The sequence below is a fragment of the Dunckerocampus dactyliophorus genome, chromosome 8, assembly GCF_027744805.1.
Source record: "Dunckerocampus dactyliophorus isolate RoL2022-P2 chromosome 8, RoL_Ddac_1.1, whole genome shotgun sequence".
Classification (NCBI taxonomy): Eukaryota; Metazoa; Chordata; class Actinopteri; order Syngnathiformes; family Syngnathidae; genus Dunckerocampus; species Dunckerocampus dactyliophorus.
The window spans coordinates 21,039,528-21,054,980 of NC_072826.1; the positions used below are offsets into that span (position 1 = coordinate 21,039,528).

Consider the following 15,453-nt stretch of genomic DNA (forward strand, 5'->3'; position numbering starts at 1 on the left):
CAGGGACAAAACAAATATTTGTTGTCGGTCCTATAGGGGGCGCTTTGCAACTCACCAGGATCCCTTAGAATGGTGCAAAAGGTTGTTAATCCTCAAAATTGTCAGGGACATTAGTGATTTTCAAAATTTTGGAAATGTGATGACTGGATGTTATTTTTTGTGTAAGACAGGGGTGTCTGAACTTTTCACACCCATTCCCATATTATAACTCGTTTTCCCCAGGGTAATTTTCAAAAAATTACAACTTTATTTTGTTTTGTTTGTTTCTCATAATAATATGACTTTAAAACATGACTTTTTTTCTTTAATATTTCAATTCTATGCTACTAAAAGACTAAATTATTTTTTCCCTCCAATTAGTTTAATCTTGTAAAATTGCAACTTTTTTCTTGTTAGAATACAACTTGTTTCTCATAAACGGCATTGCAACTTTTTCCACAACTTAAATTTTCCAAAAATTATTTTGTTTTGTTTCTCATATTATGACTTTAAAAAAATAACTTATTTATTCTTTCAAAATTACAACTGTTTTCCCATTCTGGCTTTTTTTTTAATATACTTCAACTTTCTTTTACCACTACTTAGTTTTCCAAAAATTACACCTTTATTTTGTTTTGGTCGTTTCTCATAATATTGTGACTTATAGCATTTTTTTGGCAAACATTTCAACTTTTTGCTACTAAAATTACACTGTTTTTCCTCATAATATTACAACCTTATTCTCGTCAAATTGTGACTTTTTCTAGTTAGGTTACAACTTTTTTCTCTAAATTATTAATGACATTATTCTAAATGACATTAACCTAAGTTTCCATGCACCCCTACTGTGTTGCCTGTGCCATTATTTTTCTAACAAATACACCACATGGTGGCGCTGTTATTGAACTAAGTCGGATTGACTTGAAACTTCTCACACAGCTCGATGCACTCTACAAAACAACACCTACTGTAACTTTGGGGTGTTTATTCGCTGCAGAGTTTACTATATACACACCTTCAGGGGACTGACAAGCGCATTTCTGTCAAATTTGAGGAAGATCGGTTGGAAAACATGGCCGCCTTCATGTTGGTGCACGCATGACAAAAAGCCAGCATGAGGTCTGTGTAAAAATTGGGACTGCATACTTTATTTCTTTTCAGTGAAAAAAAACAACAACAGACAGCACCACTTTAATTCAACACACTCCTGGTTAAAATTTTAAGACCAGTTGAAAAATGGCAAGAATATATATTTTGCACTGTTGGATCTTAGAGGTTCTATGTAAAGCTGCAAAAAGAAGAAATGGGAGTGAGACAAAACATGATTTTAGTAAGTAATTCATTACACACAATAATTAATGTGAAATAGACTGTGTGTGAAATAGAGTGATGTTATGCCTGCAACGGTGTCCCGCTATCATTTCCACACAGACAAGGGCCTTCAGTCATGAGGGATGCCCCCTGCAACATCTCCACATAGCCAGCTGCCATTTGACGCCCATGCACAACCTGAAGCTCCATTGTTCCACTGTAGGAGAAAAACACCCCACATAACGATAGCGCCCCCTCCACTGTGCCTTGTGGAGAACATCTCAGGTGGGATCTCCTCGTCATGCCAGTAACGATGGAAGCCAGCAAATTCACAAAGAGCAATTTTGTGGCGTTGAAGGAAGGACACAAGGCCTTTGAGCTCATACTGTGTAATGGTATTTGGACAGCACTCGGAATCAAACAACCATCATTTGAGCAGAGGATAGTCCCGTGTCTTGACGGACAGCCAATCGGTTACTGCGGCTCAGGACTGGTGACATTTTTTGCAGCTCAACAATCCGACCGTGTTCAAAGAGAAAGCTTTATTGCCTTTGCCATGAAGAGATCATGACAGTGTGAATACCTGACAGAAAATGACCATAAATCCACATTTTTGCCACGATTTTGGCTTTTGAAGGCTGTGGTCTTAAACTTTTGATCTGATGAGCAGCTTATTTCACTTTAATGCTTGTTTGCAATAAATTGCTTGCTCTGTACTTAGAACCTCCTTAAGATCCAACAGTGCAAAATGTAAAATCTTGCAATTTTTTAACTGGTCTTAAAATTTTGATCAGGAGTGTATTTGTAAGATTCACCTTCTTGGGTGGACAACAGTTGTAACACAAGTGCAGCAATGCACAAAATGCTCTAGAGGTAAAAAAAAAAGAAAAGAAAAGAAAAAAGAATAATAAAATAGACAAAATAAAACATGTTTTTTGGTACAGTTGTGAAACAAAAATGGCAACCAGAGAGTGTATAATTAATGTGCATTAATGCATTTTCATAAAACATATATATAAGAAGAAGGGAAATTAAAACACAACAGTGTCATGTAAAAAAAAAAAAGAAAGGGGGCGGGGGGTTGGGGGGGGGGAAGAAATACTTGCCACCATGAGAAAAAACATTGAAGTTGAATGACTGTGAGGTACTGTAATTTATCATACTGTTTATTTGTAAAACACAGTTCTGCATTTGGGTTCAAGAGAAATGTTTCAGATTTTATATTACTGTCATTAAGTGCCAAACAGCAATATGGAAGATTTTTTTTCCCAATGTTTAAAACATGTTTACAATTGCGGCCAAACAGAATAAACTTCAAAAAGGCAGTATCACATATCTGGTAAAAACGGGCAGTCTTTAAAAGACTTCTTGTTTATTCAGTAGTCTTTTTGTAATAATGTGGATATAACAAATGAAAAGAAATAATAAAATAGGGATCTCAATCTTCCCTGGCAGCAATTAGATGTCAATGTCACCATAAAGGGGTCTGTCTCTAGGTTATTTCATAAAAATAAAAAAGAAATCTGAGGTATTTCGGATATTTGAATGCATGGGATGCGTCCTACATTATACACTATCCAATCACTTCGCCCCTGCCATGATTTTGAGGTACTGCAGTGCATTGTGGGCCGCGTTGGCCCGAGCGGCGTCTACGCTGGGGGCGAAGCCGTGGCACACCGTGATTGGCTGCGTGGACAGTTCCACCAAACACTGGCACAGCCCGCTCAGGCTGGGCTCCTCTGTCAACCAGCAAGAACAAATAACAGTAAATCAACACTGAAGACATCTCTCACTTACATCATGTCTGACTTTTGGATAATCTATGTAATGGCTCCTCCTGCCAGTTATCATAACCCCCGCCGCCCCATAAGGGAAATGAACGCAATGACTAACGTCAATGCCCACAGGGAAGAGTGCTCATGAGCACACACATGAGCACCCAACCTGAATGTGTTGTATAATCAATGCTGTCACTCCTCCCGCCAGTTATTAACGACTGCAATCATGCATAAAACAAATAAACAGAACGACTCAAAATAAGCCACAGATAAGCCACAGGTAAACATGCAAGCCTGTAATAAGGATGTATAACTAACATGACCCTTCTGACAGTTATTAACCGCCACCTTGCAGTGACTTTGTACACACATACCCTCCCATTTGCAAGCAATAGCCAACAACTAGCTTGACACCTCCACCGACTGCAAATGCGTATACAGTGGTGTGAAAAAGTGTTTTCCCACTTCCTGATTTCTTGGTTTTTTTGCATGTTTGTCACACTTACATGTTTCAGTTCATAAAACAAATTTAAATATTAGTCAATGATAACACAACTGAACACAAAATGCAGTTTTTAAATCAAGAAAAAAAAATTTCAAAACCTACAGTACATGGTCCTGTGTGAAAAAGTGTTTGCCCCCTAAACCTAATAACTGGTTGGGCCAACCTTAGCAGCAACAACTGCAATCAAGCGTTTGCGATAACTTGCAATGAGTCTCTTACAGCGCTGTGGAGGAACTTTGGCCCATTAATTTTTGCAGAATTGTTGTAATTCAGCCACATTGGAGGGTTTTCCAGCATGAATCGCCTTTTTAAAGGTCATGCCACAGCATCTCAATAGGATTCAGGTCAGAACTTTGACTAGGCCACTCCAACGTCTTCATTTTGTTTTTCTTCAGCCATTCAGAGGTGGACTTGCTGGTGTTTTTTGGATCATTGTCCTGCTGCAGAACCCAAGTTGGTTTCAGCTTGAGGGACCAAACAGATGGACGGACATTCTCCTTCAGGATTTTTTTGGTTCCATTTATCACAGCAAGTCTTCCAGGTCCTGAAGCAGCAAAACAGGCCCAGTCCATCACACTACCACCACCATATTTTACTGCTAGTATGATGTTCTTTTTCTGAAATGCTGCATTACTTTTATGCCACATGTAATGGGACACACACCTTCCAAAAAGTTTAACTTTTGTCTCATCAGACCACAGAGTATTTTCACAAAGGTCTTGGGGATCATCAAGATGTTTTCTGGCAAAATTGCGACGGGCCTTAATGTTCTTTTTGTTCAGCAGTGGTTTTGGTCTTGGAACTCTGCCATGCAGGCCGTTTTTGCCCAGTGTCTTTCTTATGGTGGAGTCATGAACACTGACCTTAACTGAGGCAAGTGAGGCCTGCAGTTTTTTTGATGTTGTTGTGGGGTCATTTATGACCTCTTGGATGAGTCATCGCTGTGCTCTTGGGGTAATTTTGGTTGGCCGTCCACTCCTGGGAAGGTTCACCACCGTTCCATGTGTTCGCCACTTATGGATAATGGCTCTCAGTTGTTCGCTGGAGTCCCTAATCTTCAGAAATGACTTTATAACCTTTCCCACACTGATAAATCCCAATTAATCTCAGTTAAGTTATGTTTTAACAGGGGGGCAATCACTTTTTCACACAGGGGCATTTAAGCCATTTATGTGTTTTCTCCATTAATAAAAAGTTGCATTTAAAACTGAATTTTGTTTTCAGTGGTGTTGTCATTGACTAACGTTTAAATTTGTTTGATGATCTGAAAAATTTAAGTGTGACAAACATGCAAACACACACACACACACACACACACACAATTAAAATAAGCATTTCACAAGAATACTTTGTCAAAATGTGACATGCTGTATAAAATCTAACCCATAAACTCTGAAACTACTATACTAAATATTAAGTAGTATTGAGTAGTATTGACTTTTTTTTCTACATAACGAGCCACTGCAGGTGAATTAATAACTTTTGTCATAGATATAGGCATCTTACGGCTGAGGTACTTTATCTGTAATCGGAATAATAAAGATGAAAGTTGCATTTCCGTATGTAGCTTGTCTGTTCACCACTTACTTTGCTGCGGGGACGCAATAGCAAATCAGGAGGGGAGCACGATGTCAGCTGACTGATGTAATTTAGAAAGTGACATTTTATGACAATAGCTTGTGATCGACATAATAAGCGGAGAGTCTCCAGTAGCAAGAAATGTAGCTGATTTGCTGCCATAGAAGCGAGGATTAGTAACTTTTGAAGGACATAGAGTCGTCCCTCGCTACATCGCTCCCTCACTCTATTGCAGTTTTCAAAAATGAATTAATAAATGATCGCTGTTTCGTGGTTGAATATGGCCAAGTATTAGTAAAGAAAATGTATATTTAAGCAAATTGTACATATTTTTCGCGCAAAGTAAGCAATTTCCAATATAAAAATGGCTAAATAAATGAATGAGTAAATACAAATATAGTATAAGCAATTACGACCAACAATCACTTTGTGAATGTAGTATTCTACATTGTTTTTTTAGTAATTGTTCGGTGAGACAAGCACCAGACTTGATAGCCGGAACAACAGGCTTTTATTGCAGATTTAAACTATCTCACAACAGGCACAATAATGATAACATTAATAACTAGGGTTATTGTTGCGGCCATAGCCCACAATAAGCTGAAACGCAACTCTGAACCCCCGACATCACTTCCTGTCTGCTCCCCTACATGATAAACTGTCTTAAATGGCTTATTTTCTATGATTATATCTACTATATTGGATAATACGATGTAAAGGTGACTATATGGGTGTTATTTCATGTCTAGAAGGCTCTAATAATGTTAAAAAAATGTATTTACAATGTGGTAAATAGGTTTTCTATGCCACAACTACGCAAATATTCAATTTATAAGGAAGGACTCGTACTTATTGCGTTCAGGTCTGGAGGGATTACTGTACTGAGCAAGCTACCTCCGTCGGGGCGCTGATGATGCATTGTAGCTTGTTGCTCATAATTTTGCAGGACACGGCTAGATTGCGTCATCAACATGCAGTATCGCAATAGCGAGATAGATTTAAAGTCATAGACCAAATTTTTATTGTTTTTATCATGACACAAACCAAAACGCTCTGTTTTACCCGTCCACACACAAACACTGAGTGGATAACCCACCTAGATCCAGGTAGCTGACATCAAAGCACTGCTCAGCCGACAGGTCATTTAGGAGTGAGCAGAAGTTGGAGTCGGAGGGCATGCCCAGAGGGTGACTGCGGAGCTGCAGGATCTTTTCTCCAGCAGAGTTCCTCAGGGAGTCCCACGTGCAGCTGTAGCCTTTGCTTTTGCAAGCTTCTGCTCTGCTTCCCGTGTTCTACGGGTAACAGTGCACATGAGAGAGCAGATAGCCGCTATTCTGCCATCATCAAGTACCTGGGAAACTAACTGGAATAAAATGTTCACCAGTGATGCGGGACATCGCTCTCACCATGTTAAACGTGTCCTCTTCCAGATCTGCGTCGTTGCTGGTCCTCAGGTCGACCGGGACGTCGTGTATCCGCGCTAACATTTTGGCTGCTGCGTTCCTCTTGGCCAGCTTCTTGGATGTACCGCTTCCTGATGTGGCACAGAAAATTGGGAGTCATCTTTGTCTCACAGTTCGACTTGTGTGCTGGAAAATAACACAGCATCCTGTCATATAGAGGATCTTTGACAGGGTTTTTTTTTTCTTTACACTGGCTCCCAGAAGATCTAGTGAGCTATGATTAGCTGTGGTTAAGTGTTCATAAAAATGAGCACATAAAATAAAAAAAGAGGATGCATCCTACCAATTTCCATGAACCTCTCGACTCTGCAAGTCATGGTGAATTCTTTGCGATGTGCTGGACCAGACTCCTGTGTAACTGTGTACTCTGGTAGACGCCATCCTTTCTGCACAACCAACTCCTGGCAGTTGGAGAAATATTGAAACATGTTACAGCTGTTTTCTTTCAAAAATATTTACCATATTTAATATGAAAGAATGTAATGCAGACACCTGTAGTGCTCCAACAGGGTTACATTCAGACTGTTGAGAAGTGGCTAAAGTCTTCATCTCCAATGGGGAGCTGCACACAAGGCACCCATGTCTGATCCACATGCTTATGGTGTAGCGAATATCTAAAAACATTCAAACTGACCTCTCTCCATCAGCCGGCACGTCAACCCCGATAAACACGTCTCCTTCGACAACAACAGCAGCGGGACCTGCGAAGCCTCCCTTGAGCATCTTTAGAGCAGCCTCGGCTGCTTTGTGCTTGGCTGCCTTCTTGCTGGGCCCTTGGCCGGTGCAGCTGATCTCTCCCACGGACACACGGAATGTGAAGTTGGGCTGGTGGGCCTGTCCCTCGGCCTTCAGCAGGTCATACACGGGGGTTTTGCCTATCCGCGTTCCATACTCCTGCAGCAGACTAATTGGCGTCTTTCCGGGATTCACAGCCAGCATTTGCTCAATACTGAAACATAAACAAAAACATTAATACAAATAATTTAATAGTCAAAGCATTAAAGCAAATCCAAGTGCGTTATTAAAAAATGTGGCTTTCCAATGATAATGGACCCTCTCATATCATCAAAACATTAACAACTGTCAGAATGATGCAGTGCAGTTCTACACAACCGTGAACTACAGTTATAAACATTAATCAAATAATAATAAACAAAAATTAACAGTGCCGATCTAAAATATCAATATTATATTAATGATCGCTATCGTGTAGAACAACAGGAGTAGCATTGATGGGTTGCTGGTTTACAATAAGACTACAAAATACAACCACGCTAAGCTAGTTTAGCCTGGATGCAGCTCAACCTGGAGCACCCGGAGTTTCTCTTCCAGCTGTCCGATGCTGTCTCGTCGTTCATTCCCTATTTCACGTAGACAACCAGTTTGATTCGGATGGCAACCCCCACCACCAAAACAAACACTTCCTTTCATTAGACGATAGTTTCAAAGACAACTGGAGGAACAACCACAGCAACATGCAAAACAAATCGCTTCTTCTGTTGTGGTCGCGTAGATATGACGTTATTTAGAGTCCCCTGTCTCGCAGTTCTGATTGGGCAGAAGAGTAGGATTTGTTTTGCTCACCGAGTGAGCCAGAAGCTCTGAGTTATTATTAAGTGGATGCAACACAGACGGGCGGGAATTTAAAACAAACGCTCAATGTACCAGGCATTGGTAAGGTGTGAATTCTCGCAATATACAGATGAAGTATAAGACGTTGATGTTTAAAAGAAGTAAGAAACGTTGAATCTTATTTATTAAAATATATTTATGGTGTGCACACTCTCTTGACAAGCTGCATATACGGTGAGTGTAGTTTTCAGAAAGAATAGCCAACATTGTCAATTAATAGTAATACCATGCTTCAATTACCTTTTAAGCTAGCTTGTGTTGTTATGTTTTTGTGTTTGTTTGTTCCACAAAACACTCTTTGGCAGATATGAAGTAATATTGTCGTTACCACCCTTGACGAAAATATCAGGATGCAGTGACTCGGTTATCCAGAAGAGGGCGCCATTTAGTCATTTATTCACCTCACACGCTATTGCAATTACTAATATAACCAATAGTGTATACATATTTATTTTGATTTCAGAAGTTCAATTAAGGCAGAAAGACTAATTAAAGGCTCAGGACGCTTTTGCAGTTCATTTTTTAACCCTTAGTTTACAACATTTAGCTTTTTGACAAGATTTTAAATTTTATGAGCTACTGAATTTGTAGTTTAGCTGCAATCTTTATTCATCAGAATTATTTAGAAATTAAAAAATACATTATTGAAATATATCACCATGTGGAGTGGATATAATAATATAAAAGTTTCACTTTTTGAATTAATCTACTAAAATTAATTAACTTTCAAAAATATTCAAATTAATTGAGATGTATTAGTACATATTTACAGAAAATTGACACTTTTTCCATCATTAGTTGATAGAATTGTGATTGCAGTGTGACACATTGGCAGAATTTGACACAATAAATGTTCTGTGACAAAATTGGATCCATCCAGCGCATCCATCCATTTTCTATGCCGTTTGTCCTTACTAGGGTCGTGGTGGTCTGCTGGAGCCTATCCCAGCTGACTTTGGGTGAGAGGCGGGGTGCAGTGGTCGCCAGTCAATTGCAGGGCACATATAGACAACACAACCATTCATACTCACTTTCATACCAATGGGCAATTTAGAGTTGCAAATTAACCTAACATGCACGTTTTTGGAATGTGGGAGAAAACAGAGTAACCGGAGAAAATCCACGTACGCATGGGGAGAACATGCAAACTCGACACAGATCTTCCCGATCTCCTCACTGAGATAGCCAATATGCTAACCACTGGGCCACCGTGCGGACTGAAAATTTGATAATGATAATGAGAGAAAAAAGCTTGAAATATAAAAACAAATGCAATATAATTTAAATAGGATCTATTGGCTATTTAAGTAATTGTTTCATACTGCTATATACTGCTATTTAGGTATTTCTCCAATTCTAGTTAGATGTGCTGTAGGAAATTAATGTCCTGGTGTGGCAGTAGCTCAGTCTGTAAGGACTTGTAAATCACCTGAAAAATTGGTTTGGGCATGCTTGATGCCAACGTTTCCAGGAGACTTGTGGGAATGTTGCTCGAGGTGGTGAAGATGGCTCCACAGAGGGAATCCACTGTCTGGAACAGATCTCCATTTTTGTAAACTTCCCTTGCCATCCATCCCCAAATGTTCACAGTTGGATTTAGATCTGGGGAACACGCAGGATGGTCCAAAAGAGTGAGGCTATTCCTCTGGCCCACAGGCGGCTCTCAGGCGGGTATTGTGAACTGCGTTGTCCTGTTGAAAAACCCAGTTATTACCACACAGATAAGGGCCTTAAGTCATGAGGTATGCCCACATAGCCATCTGGCGTTTGACGCCCCTGCACAACCTGAAGCTCCACCCCCTCCACAGTGCCGTGTGGAAAACATCTCAGGTGGTATCTCATTGTCATGCCAGTAATGTTGGAAGCCATCAAGACTGTTAAGGCGACATTTTTTCTCATCAGAGAATAAAACTTTCTTCCACCTTTCAATGTCCCATGTTTGGTGTGCTCGTGCAAATTCCAAATGTCCATTTTTGTGGCACTGAAGGAGACAAGGCCTTTCAAGACGTATTTTGTTCTTAAAACCCTTCTCTCGCCAATGCCGTCTGATGATTATTGGACTGCACTCGGCACTGGTAACAGCCTTCATTTGGGCCGTGGATCATCCCATGTCTTGACGGACAGCCAATGGGATCCTCCGGCTCAGGGCCGGTGACATTTTTGGGTGTACCACTTGACTTTTTTGCTCCATAACCCTTGTTTCCTAACCTTTGAAGAAATTTCAAATGACTGTCTTACTTCGTTCAACCTCAGCAGCAATTGTGTGCTGTGAGAGGCCTTGCTTATGCAGCTCAACAATCTGACCGTGATCAAAGAGAGAAAGCTTTTTTGCCTTTGCCATCAAGAGGTCATGACAGTGTGAATACCTGATCGAAAATGACACTGAATCCACATTTTTGCCAGATTTTGGCTTTGTCTTAAACTTTTGATCAGCGGGTGAACATCCTATTTCACTTTAATGCTTGTTTGCAATAAATTGCTTACTCCCCCCAAATTTTTTTGTCACTCCCAGTACAAGTGGTAGCAGTGAGCGACGAGGCCATGGGTAAAGAAGTTTTAAAGAGTTTTTTAAAAAGTTGAAAAAGGTGACGTCATCGTGCATTAGGAGTCACAAAATTTGCCTTCAGAACTCCAGTCGCACTGAGATTAAGTGAAGTGCACAAAGTTAACTAATAAGCAATGTTATTCTTCCACCCAGCACGAGGCACACACAAAATTACGTTTGTAATGAAGTCATGGGAGAGCATTTGTAATGAAATGTCGTAGAAGGTCGTAAACCGAGGACCACCTGTATTTGTTTTGACCAAGATGAAGATTCTGACGGGCTTCTCAGCAGGTTTGACCGAGACTTGGCACCTATCAGTCATCTCTTCTGCAGATGGAAGCGGAAACACGCACAACTATGGTGAGTTTCATCAAGAAACACACACAACTATGCAGCAGACACACTTATCTAACTGGCCTTTTTCCACCCAGCAGCACATGCTTCACTTCATACAATGTGCATTTGTTTTGAGGGTTTCCAGATTAATTTGAAGCATAGTCATACTGCTTTTGGCACCCTTCTGTTGGTGAACACACACACTGTGGTGTTTGTTAATTGTACACAAGTGATTATTATTATTTTTTCCATTATCACACTGTACTTTGGATCTCAGTGCCGAGACCCCACAAAAATCCTCTCGTCCCACAAGTTGTGCGAGGCCTGGGCCCAACTGTTGTAGCAGCATTTCCATGAAATATTTCTCCGCCGTATTTTTCCGCTTCTCCATCAGCTCTCCTTATTTCCGCGGTCGCGCAATTAATCCCACGACACCGTCGAAACGGGGCTTGGATCCTTGACGACTTTATTCATTGGCGTCAGCGCGCCACACACTTTGCCAAGCGCAACACAGGAACGAAACGGCCGTGACGACGGGCGGCCTACGGGGAGTCAAACCACCGGCCATTTATCTCTTTCGCGCTCGTTATTTATACTTTTTGCTAATCATTCGCCTTGTACGCTCATGTTTCGTTCGGTGGGTTCAGGGCTTAATTTGTTGGCGTGGTAATGTGCGTGTTTTTATTGGCGTGGTGGTTAAATCATTGACTGAATGAGATCAGAAATAAATGTTACGTTATGCTTCATCCAGAATGCACGTGCGTGTCCGCAAACACACTTTCTTCCAGCCCGCCTCGGGTTGCTGCCCTAGTATGTCTGCTTCCTTTTGTTGCCAAAATCATCAGCAGATATCGTCAAGCGTGGAGCAGCACCAATGTGCTCCCCCACCGCCATCCCTCCTCCTCCTCCTTCCTCAATATGATGTGTTTCCTTTTTTGTGTGTGTTTTGATCCCTCTCTTGCGGCCTAGCTGCGCTTGTGGCGAGGCGCGGGGTTCGAGTGGCGCTCCTGTATTATTTTTGGCAGCGGCCGTGGTTGGTGGCTGTCGAGGGGGCGCGGAGACAGGAGGTGGGTTGGGGTGGAAGCAAAGAGCCCCAAAACCAAGGCTGTTTAAGGGATTTGTGTCTGAAGGAATTGCTTTGTTAATGATCATAGTCGCACCGGGGCAGCGCGCATGTGCGTGCACTTTAGAATAAGACTGGTGTGCACGTTTCTTCATTTAACACTTCACAAACACCTCATATGCATGTTTCTGTTTGCAGGCCACACACACTCTTCAGCTTAACATAAAAGGAACCAATGCACTGACACACTGAGGGACTTTGCAAATGCGCATGTTTGGCTCTGTTATACAGCAGGACCTTTCAAATCAAGCACAGTTCTTTCCAGGGGAACAATTATTCCATTAATGTACAGTAATCCCTCATCACGTCAAGCTTCAAAGATATATTAATTAATAAGTCATGCTGTTTTGTGGTTGAACACGGCCTATTATTAGTCAAAATATGCATATTTAAGCAATAAATAATAAAAAGACAGCAGCAGTGGCGGCAGCTCCAATATGTAGCGTTATTCTTTGGTAGCGGTCTGAGGCTTGTGAACCCGGCGCTGTGAGTGAGTGTGCGGTGAAGCTAGTTGCTAGCCGCCGAGTAGCTAGCCGGTGTGGTGTGGCAAGGTGTCAATACACCAGTAACGTAGTTCCAGCGGCGTAACAACGTTAGTAATAATAATAACAATGTCGCTGTAGCGTGGTTAATACTGCATGCACGTCACATTATATGTAAACTGAACGTTGTTGGCGCTTTTTGGAGTGTTTTTCAGAAGGCTGGAGGCGGAAAAATGCTTCCCATCACGTGCATTCTTAGCTGAGTCTTTTTTTAAATCTGCTTTTGTATCTTTAAAACAAAAAAAAGAGAAAGACATACGTGTTCATATTGTGGATGATGGGCAAAATTCCCCCCAAAAATGCTGTTTTCCTTTAAATCCCCACTGAAGGCCCAGGTACAAAATTCAGTGCCTGCCACTGGTACTTTGACAAGATATACAGTCATAAAAATGCAGTACAGTAATAAAATGCTGAAATGTGAGGAGTGCATTTACTCTCCATCACTCTGCATCTTTATTCTTGGCCGCAGAACAAGAGACCCTTATTTATTAATATAACATGGGGTCGTAAAGTGTGCATGTGTGTCTGTGTATGCTACCGAGTGACATGTAATTGTGTGTGTGTGTGTGTGTTAAGCCACAAAAGATATTTCATGAGTGTATCAAATCAACATAATGAAGCGCAGCCTGCCAGTGGCTTTGGGGTTGGAGGGGTTTGGTGGCAGGGTTGCTGGTGAAGGGGAAGGGGGAGTTGAAGGGGGCATTGAAGCTGCTCATGGTCCGGGCCCCCGCTGGACACAGTGGCGCCTCTCGCTGGAGGACTTCTGAACCACCACACTCCTCCACCAAAGCCCTGCCAACCCGGCTCCGGCTTCCAACCACGCTGCTCCCGTTCCAGAACTTGACTCTCTTTCGCTGTCACACTGCCTTTTTTTCTAATCGCTCCAAACCACCATTCTGTTGTTTATTATTCTGTTGTCTTCTCTTGCCCCACTTCTCCACCTTTATATATATATATATATTCTCTTAAAGCCGTTCTACATGAAATGTTCCAAGGAAGTCTTTTGTGGTTTGCGCGTCAGAAAGAAAACAAGAGCAGTTTGGGCTGCATGTCAGTCAGAATCCCATCACGATAGGAAGAGTTTTCAGAAGCAGGGAACATTTGAAATGAAGTTAGAATGGGCCTAAGTGTTTTTCCAACCGTGAGGGAGGGTGCGGGGCGTGTAAAATGAATAAACATCATGAATGGAGATAAATAAATGATGAACTAACGCGACAAGTTGAAGGAAATGGACTGCGGTGGGAGTTGCACTAAAAAGTCTCACATTCATTCAACTGGCAGTGCTTCCATGCATGCACCAGGGACAGCACATGGTTGGACCAGGAATCGAACCGCCGACCCACAGATGCAGGGATTAATTCAGGTGTTTACATACACTCACCAGACACTTCATTAAGCTTCATTAGCGCTCCGATACAAGAGCTTGGCTTACAGCAGGTGTGTCCAAACTTTTTTCACCGAGGGCTGCATACGGAAAAATCAAAGGATACGGGGGTCACTTTGATATTTTTATATCTTTTAAAAATGCTAAAAAAAGTTGTACATATTTTTAAAGACAAAGCTTAATGTTATTATTAGTTATTAGTGTCAGCATTTCAGAATTAATCTTTTTCTCTTTACACTGTTTCTTTTGTCTCTATTTTTTCCATTTTTGCTGGTTTTTTTGTTTAATTTGATTTCTACAATGTGCCATGGGTCAATAAAATATGATCCACGGGCCTGCAAATGGCCCCAGGCCACATTTTGGACACCCCTGGCTTCCAGTATAGTTCTTTACTGGTATAATAATGCAACTGGTAATACTTGTGTGGTTTGCAGTGGTGTAGAACTACACCACATCATACTGAGAGTGCCAAAAGCTACATTTAATATAATGAAACACCCTCCTAATTCTGTTTGATTGCTGCCCTGGGATGCTTTTTTGGTTCATGCTGCACCATTTAAAGAAAAAAAACATTACAGTGGATCCCCGCACATTCAAGATTCAACATTCAAAGTTTCAGATTTTTGGTAGGAAAATAAAAAAAATCACTTAATTTTTTTCATCGAAAAGGAGCAGTTTTTTCAAAGAAAACATATCAAATTAAGTACAGGCAAAATGTACAACATGCATCATTGTTAAAAAAGCATACGACTGCAAAGCAAATAATCTTAGCTTCTCTGTCACTCAGTTAGTAAAATTAATTATTTGAATTAAAAATTAATTTTATTTATCAATCATGTTTTAATGAAATGAATGGATGAATGAATACATTTTTATTCTTGTCAGATTCAATCAATATTATTTTTATTTTCCCCATTTTGTTTTCATTTGCCCTCGTTTTATTATTATTTTTTCATATTTTCTTCTAGCACAGCTACATAACAATCATCATGAACGCTATTATTTATCACTATCTTTTTTTTCTTACATATTTGATTAAGGCCCCACGGTGGTTTAGTGGTTAGCATGTTGGCCACACAGTCATAAGTCAGGAGATCAGGAAGATCTGGGTCGAATCTCCGTTGGGCATTTCTGTGTGGAGTTTGCATGTTCTCCCTGTGCGTGTGTGAGTTTTCTCCGGGTACTCCGGCTTCCTCCCACATTCCAAAAACATGCACGTTTGGTTAATTGGAGACTCTAAATTGTCCATAGGTATGAATGTGAGTGTGAATGGTTGT

At 40.8% G+C, this 15,453-nt stretch overlaps 1 protein-coding gene across 1 annotated transcript; it reads right to left on the reverse strand.

Moving 5' to 3' along the window:
• Nucleotides 1–975: 975 nt before the first annotated feature.
• On the reverse strand, nt 976–8,113 carry tarbp2 (TAR (HIV) RNA binding protein 2). Its single transcript, XM_054785640.1, has 7 exons — nt 7,920–8,113; nt 7,249–7,563; nt 7,107–7,176; nt 6,898–7,015; nt 6,558–6,685; nt 6,248–6,443; nt 976–3,029 (listed from the first exon to the last, which is right to left on the reverse strand). Exons 1-7 carry the CDS (start codon nt 7,970–7,972, stop codon nt 2,872–2,874), a joined length of 1,038 nt encoding a protein of 345 aa, XP_054641615.1. The 5' UTR covers nt 7,973–8,113; the 3' UTR covers nt 976–2,871.
• Between the last annotated feature and the right edge of the window lie 7,340 nt (nt 8,114–15,453).